Below are 6154 nucleotides of genomic sequence, written 5' to 3'. Positions count from 1 at the left end.
GGGGGGGGGCGACCGTGCGAGCAAGATCGCAATCCAGTCAGAAATGTCGACTACACGTGACTCCAGGGGAGTGGTCATCTGGCACGACTGGTCAGGTGCTGGATTGTCCTTCGTCTCGAATCGTTCCCGGCAGCCGCGCAAATCCCACCAGCCAGGCCAAGCCCATCAAGGGAGCAGGAGGACGAGGCGGACGCCGCACTCGCGGCAGGTCCTCCCCCCCCCACCCCGACTCGGCAGCTCTGCCCCTCGATCAGCCATCACCCTGCGGGAGATGACAATTCCCTTGCCAGGCCGTTCCCCCCCCCCCCCCCCCCTCCCCCTTCTTCCTCCTCCGCCAGTTTCTCCTCCCTGCTGCACTGCCCTCCTCGCTATGCAGGCCGCCATTGCGCAGACCCCCTCCTCGGACACTACCCTATCGGAAGGCCCACCTTCAGGTGCCGGGGGCCCGGAGCCCGGGGGCGGGCCCACCGACGTCGAGGTGCCGGCCCTCTGCCCAGAAACCCGGCGTTTCCAGGTGGAGCTGGAGTTTGTCCAGTGCCTGGCCAATCCGCAGTATCTCATCTGTACATACCCCTGGGCACCTTCTCCCTGTTGCTTCGACCTTTCCCCCTCTCCCTCCCCGCCTCGCTTGGACTCTAACCAACACCATCGGCCCCGCTCGCGCTTCAAGTTCTGGCCCATGACCGGCGCTGCCTCACCGACCCGGCCTTTGTTCGGTATCTCCGGTACCTGATGTACTGGAAGCAGCCGCAATATGCCAAGTATATTTCGTACGTTCGGGGCCGGCATCCCCGTCCTGATGCATCCCTGCTCCCCCCCCCCCCCCTCTTCGCTCCGTCCCTCCCTGCGACCGAGGCTCCTCCCTGACCGGCCTCCCACAGCTACCCCCATGCCCTCTACTTCTTGGAGCTCCTCCAGTGCCCAACCTTCCGCTACCAGCTGGTCCATTCGACGGACATCGTTCAGGCCACACATGGCCTGCAGTACCATTACTGGCTCTACTCCTGGAAGGTGTGTCTCCCGGCCCCCTTGCTCCTCTTAGCCGACATCCCCCACCACGGATCACTGACTGACCCCCGCGCCACCTCCCTCGACCTTCCAATCGCAGCTCATGCGCCACGACCCCACTCTGCTGACACCGCCCTGAAGGTAGAGAGAACCCCAATACAATAATTGAAATCCACCCCCCCCTCCCCTGGGCCAGCTGCACGCCTGATCCCCCTCCTCCCTCCCTCACGGGAGCGGAGTCGGAGGAGGGGCGGGGAGATGGGCAAGAGAGAGGGGATTGGCATGCGCAGAAGCGCGCGCCCATGCACAAGCAAGCTGAGGACCCCGGAGCCAAAAGGGGTGTATTATGCTCTCGCGAAGTGGAGATGTCGCGCGTATATGTGTATATGAAGAGAGAGGGGGGGGGGGAGGGAGAGGGTGCGCACATGCCATCGGCAAGGGGCCTCACACTGGGACCCGCCACACACGGGGCGCTTGTCAGTGCACCGAAGGAGTGGGCCGCACACCGATCAAGAAGGGTGTGTCTACTCGACAACGTAGGGCTTCTGTAGACCGAAAGCCGATGGGGACGGGGGGAAGGCCAAGTGTGGGGAGGGAGGTGAATAGGCCAGGGCCGGAGTCAGTGGATTGCAGAACCCAAAGGCAAAAGGTGTGCGGGAATACTCGAGGACAAAAGGCGGGAAAGGGGGGCAGAGGAGAGAGAGGCAGAGATGTTGGAGGAGAGCACACGCACCGGCAGCTCGCGCTGGTTGTAGCGAACCTCGTTGTTCTTGGAGAAGCGGTAGCAGGGGTAGATGATGAAGACCGCTGCCAGACCATAGACGATGGCGGTGTTGCGCACCCAGTGCGGCTGATGGGTCCACCAGCCACCAGACGGCGACCAGACCCACTTGGGGTAGGGGAACTGAGAGCCGGCACCCTGGGGAGAGGAGACATTCGGCGGGAGAGGGAGTCAGAGACGAGCTCGGGGCAAGGCCGGGAGCAAAGGCAACAAGGAGGACCAGTCCATGCCAAGGGGGAGGGAGCAGAAAAAAGCAGGGGAGAAGGTGGAGAGGAGAGGGGCTCAAAGCGGAGAGCCAAAGCTGCAGACAGACAGACAGACACACACACAGCACAGGACGACACAAAGAGGCAGTCACAGGCAGCACAAAAGGAGGAAAGGGGACAGATGAAGGCGAAACGAGCGAGAGGAAACAATCACCCTCGAGGCCGAGGGGGGAGAGAGAGAGAGAGAGAAAGAGAAAGAGGTGGGGAGCGGGGGGCAGAACGAGAACGAGCGCAAAGGGGAAGACTAACCATGATGAAGAGGGAGAAAGGAGGAAAGAGGAGGGAGAGGTGTGGACGAAATGCACACACACACACAAACAGGGGGGTTGTTGCCGGCGGCGCCGGGCCGAGCGCAGCGGCACTCGCGACGGTCAGTCTCATAGGGGCACCTTCTCCGAGAGAACAGCATTCCATGTCACGGGGACATTGTGAATGGGCACTCAGGCAATTGACGACGGAAGTACCACCGTTGGCATTTGGTGTATTGTGGGGAAGGCGCCATACAGGCCCTCCCTCAGTGGGGATGGTATTGGCCTCTCGCCGACCCGGCGACGAAGGGCTGCTGCGCATGGTATGCCTGCGGCTGGTAGGGCAACTGCTGTGGGAGGTGAGAGAATGGTGGCCCGTGTCCGGGCGCTTGGTGCGCGTGGGCACCGCCCGAGGAAAGTGCCGGTGGTGGCCCAGTCGGCCCGAAGGCCGGGGCGGCTGCATAGGGCCCGACACTGGAATTGAGCTGCTGCTGCTGCTGCTGAGGATGATGATGATGATGATGATAATCCTGACGCTGGTAGTGATGGGGCTGGTATTGGTGCTCCGTGCCGGCGGAGTGGAAGGCTTGCTTCGTCGGCTGAGGGGAGAAGGCAATCTGCTCCGGCGGCGGTGGCGGTGCCGCCGCCGCCCGGGGCAGAAGCCCCTCCATCAGACTGCGCTCAACCTCGAGCGCGGCCCGAAGCTTCTCGAGCCCAGCCAGGACGGCCTTCTCTCGACGTGCCCGGTCGGTGGCCTCGGTGGCCGCGGGCTTCGTTTCGCCGCTCGGGCTTGGACTTGGCCCGGCTGTTGATGCTGTCGATGACGCCGACTCGCCGGGCCCCCTGCCATCGGTGGGTAGCAGCTCCCGGGCCAGTTGCACAAAGGGCGAGGTAGTGGCCCCGGCTGCCGGGGCGCTGGCCGGGGGTTCCGCCGGGACGGCAGCCAAGGGAATCGACCCGGCCGGGCCCAGGGGGGCTGGGCCACTCTCGGCGCCCGAACCGGGCATCTTGCTCCCCCGCGAGGACCCGGCATACTGCCGAAGGACCGCCTGGGGGACATGGCTTAAAAGCTCCAACCGGTCGAGAGCCTCATTGAGGAGTTTCTCTCGCTGGCCCAGGCGGAAGATGAGGGCCCGGTTTTCGGCAAGCAGCAGCTCCATCGCCGGGCCGGACAGGGCATCGACCTCCGAATCGGACTCCTCACCGGCCAGCAACTGGTCCATCAGTGGCTGAGGAGAGCGGGACAGAGGGCGAAAGAGGGGGCAGATGGATGGCGACGAGGGGAAGAGTGAGCGACGAGGCCAAGGTACATGCGGAGGGGGCAGAGAGAGAGAGAGAGAGAGGTGGCAAGCAGGCAGGCCATGCTGAGGCCGACACACAAAAGGACGCTCGGAAAAGGCCCACAGCAAAAGCAGGACACCCAAGCCCCCTGTCAAAAGTACCTTCGCCGGCGGGGGAGCCCGACGCTCCAGGGCCGCTGCCAGGCGCCGCTCCAATTGCCCCACCGTGTGGCGGAGGTCCTGGGCCGAGGCTTCGGCCGTCTCGGCCCGCGTGGTGGCCTGAAGCAGGCGGGCTTCCAATTGCGCGGCTGCACTCTCGGCCGACAAAATCTTGCCATTCGCCACACACAGGCGCGCATACCACTGTTGCTGGTCGGTGCCCTGTCGGAGAAGCTGCATCAGAGCCTCCTCGGCGTCCAGCAGCCGGCTCTCGGTGTCGGCCAGACGCTCGGCCGTCCGCCGGAGGGCTCGCAAATGCCGTGCCTCACGGGCGCCGGCCCCACCCGCCGATGGAGACTCCCGAAGCAGCCGTGCCAGTAGCCCCTGCAGTGACCCGAGGTCCGTCGGGAGCGACTGGCGGATGGTTTCCTCCAAGTCACCGAGGGCATCCTCAAGGGCGGCCCGGCCGCGGGGCCCGGCGTCCCCACCGGCCGCCAGGAGCGCCTCCTCGCGCATGCCCACCAGCAGCGAGGTGATGGCTTCCTGCAAGAGCGGCGCCATCTCCCGGGCCAGTTGGACATCGCCAGGCGCCGCAGGAGGACCCATCGCCGGACCCGCTGACCCAGCCATGCTGCCGGACGCGCGGCCAATCACCGCCTCGGCCCGGCGCATTTCGTCGTCCACCTGGTGCAGCAGACTGGCCGCCGGGGCCGCGGTGGCTCGGCCCCGCTCAAAAGCCGCCGCCAGCTCCCGCTCAAAGGACGCCGTCATGTCTGCCAGCCGAGCCCGTGCCACGCCGACCGAATCGGTCTGCGCTTTGGCCTCCGCCTGAAGACGAGCCATTTGCCGCTGCGCCTCGTCGCGCTGGCTCAGGGCATCCAGCGCCCGGCGCTCGGCCGCCAGGGCCCGGGCCTCGGCCTGGGCCAGCTGCTCCGAGGACAGATGTCCATCGGCCGCAGTTCGGCGATCAAGCTGGGCCAATAAATCCCTCTGCAGAGCCTGCTCCCGGTCCACCTGCCCCGACAGCCGGGAGACCTGCTCATCGTGCGTGGAAATTCGCCGCTGGAGGGCCTCCACTTGGGCTTGGGCACGGGCAAGGTCCGCATTGAGGGAGCTCAAAGGAAGCAGCGAAGGTCAGCAGGTGTGAGCGGAGCGCCAAAAGTGGAAGAGGGGCGAGGGGCAGTTTCGCGGAGGGAGCCGGCAGGCAAACGGGGCAAAGGTACTTGTTGGTGCTCTCGCTCTCGGCGAGTTGCGAACGGAGCTCGGCCATTTCTGTGGGCCGAAGGGAGGGGAGAGGCCAAAACAGGGCCGAGGGGCTGCATGTGAGTATGTGCAAGACGCGGTGGACACCCATCGCGAGGGGCAACAGAAGGAAGGCCCTGAGCATGGACACAAGGAAGGGCGCTGATTTCCGAGGGAGAGAGAGAGAGAGAAGAAGGAAGGAAGAGAGGGGAGGAGGGGGGGGAACGAGGGCAACACGCCACGCACCGTGACTAATTGAGTCATACTTCTCGGCATATTCCTGGACCTGGGATTCGGCCGCGGCAAGTTGCTCCTTCAGGAGGGGGGGACGGAAGAGACGGTTCTCACGGATAAGTGCCAAGCAGGGACAGGAGCAACGAAAAACACGCAGTGCCAGATGCATGATACACAAGCAGGCGAGGCAAGACACACCGATAGCAGGGACACCTGTTCGCTCGTAGGACCCCCCTGCTCGGTGGCCATGGCAGTCGGCGCGCCATTTGCATCCAAGCGGCTCATGCGCAGCTCCAGCTGGTATATTTGCAGCTTCAGGTCGAAGTTTTCCTTCCGCAGCCCGGCCACAATCGCCGCCTGCTCCTCGATGGTCGATAGGCCGGCCATCTCGGATCCAAGCAGAAGCCCATCCAAATCGCCGGCGGCTCGACCGGAGCCAGCTGTCCCCCGGGCTGCCAGCGAAGATCCCACATGGGGCAGATCTTGCGACAGGGCGGCCAATGCGGCGGGCGAGAGGAACAATCCGCCCGCACTGCCGGGGGTTACGGTCGGTGCAGCGGCGCCGCCGGGTGGCCGACGCACTGGGGTCTCCGGTGCCTCAGGCAGCGGGGCCTCCGCCGAGGGTGCCGGCACGGTCGCCGCCGAGGCGGCTCCGGAAGGCGACCCGATCTGACCCGCGGGCAGGTCACCCGCCGGGGGGCGACGCCGTGCGCTCAATGCACTGGAGAAGGGCCCGAAACTGTGCTCCATCGGGAAGAGCCCGGTCAGCGGAGCGACAAAGCCGTCACCCATGGCCGGAGGGGTCGGCCTACGTGTGGATCGGGGGAGAAAGAGGGCAAGGGGAGGAGGGGGGGCGACACGTGAAAGGCGAGGGGAGTGTGCCGGCGCCTGGGGAGCGCGCACAGGCGCACGTGGCGAAGAGGGGGGGAAAGAGGC

General features: G+C 65.6%; 3 protein-coding genes across 3 annotated transcripts; 1 reads left to right on the top strand and 2 right to left on the bottom strand.

Moving 5' to 3' along the window:
• The first annotated feature begins 323 nt into the window (after window positions 1–323).
• Window positions 324–1183, top strand: H696_03164 (hypothetical protein). Its single transcript, XM_009497054.1, has 4 exons — window positions 324–563; window positions 671–770; window positions 882–1011; window positions 1109–1183. The coding sequence occupies exons 1-4, from the start codon at window positions 371–373 to the stop codon at window positions 1145–1147; spliced, it is 462 nt and encodes a 153-aa protein (XP_009495329.1). The 5' UTR covers window positions 324–370; the 3' UTR covers window positions 1148–1183.
• Window positions 1184–1331: 148 nt separating this feature from the next.
• Window positions 1332–2462, bottom strand: H696_03163 (hypothetical protein). The gene is made up of 3 exons (XM_009497053.1): window positions 2305–2462; window positions 1742–1927; window positions 1332–1553 (listed from the first exon to the last, which is right to left on the bottom strand). Exons 1-3 carry the CDS (start codon window positions 2434–2436, stop codon window positions 1533–1535), a joined length of 339 nt encoding a protein of 112 aa, XP_009495328.1. The 5' UTR covers window positions 2437–2462; the 3' UTR covers window positions 1332–1532.
• A 14-nt stretch (window positions 2463–2476) lies between these two features.
• Window positions 2477–6154, bottom strand: H696_03162 (hypothetical protein). The gene is made up of 5 exons (XM_009497052.1): window positions 5417–6154; window positions 5231–5297; window positions 4966–5014; window positions 3746–4856; window positions 2477–3532 (listed from the first exon to the last, which is right to left on the bottom strand). The coding sequence occupies exons 1-5, from the start codon at window positions 6008–6010 to the stop codon at window positions 2570–2572; spliced, it is 2784 nt and encodes a 927-aa protein (XP_009495327.1). The 5' UTR covers window positions 6011–6154; the 3' UTR covers window positions 2477–2569.

Source organism: Fonticula alba (genome assembly GCF_000388065.1).
Source record: "Fonticula alba strain ATCC 38817 unplaced genomic scaffold supercont2.4, whole genome shotgun sequence".
Taxonomy (NCBI): Eukaryota; order Rotosphaerida; family Fonticulaceae; genus Fonticula; species Fonticula alba.
Note: the sequence above shows the minus strand (reverse complement) of the source record. Positions and strands in the feature narration are given on the sequence as shown.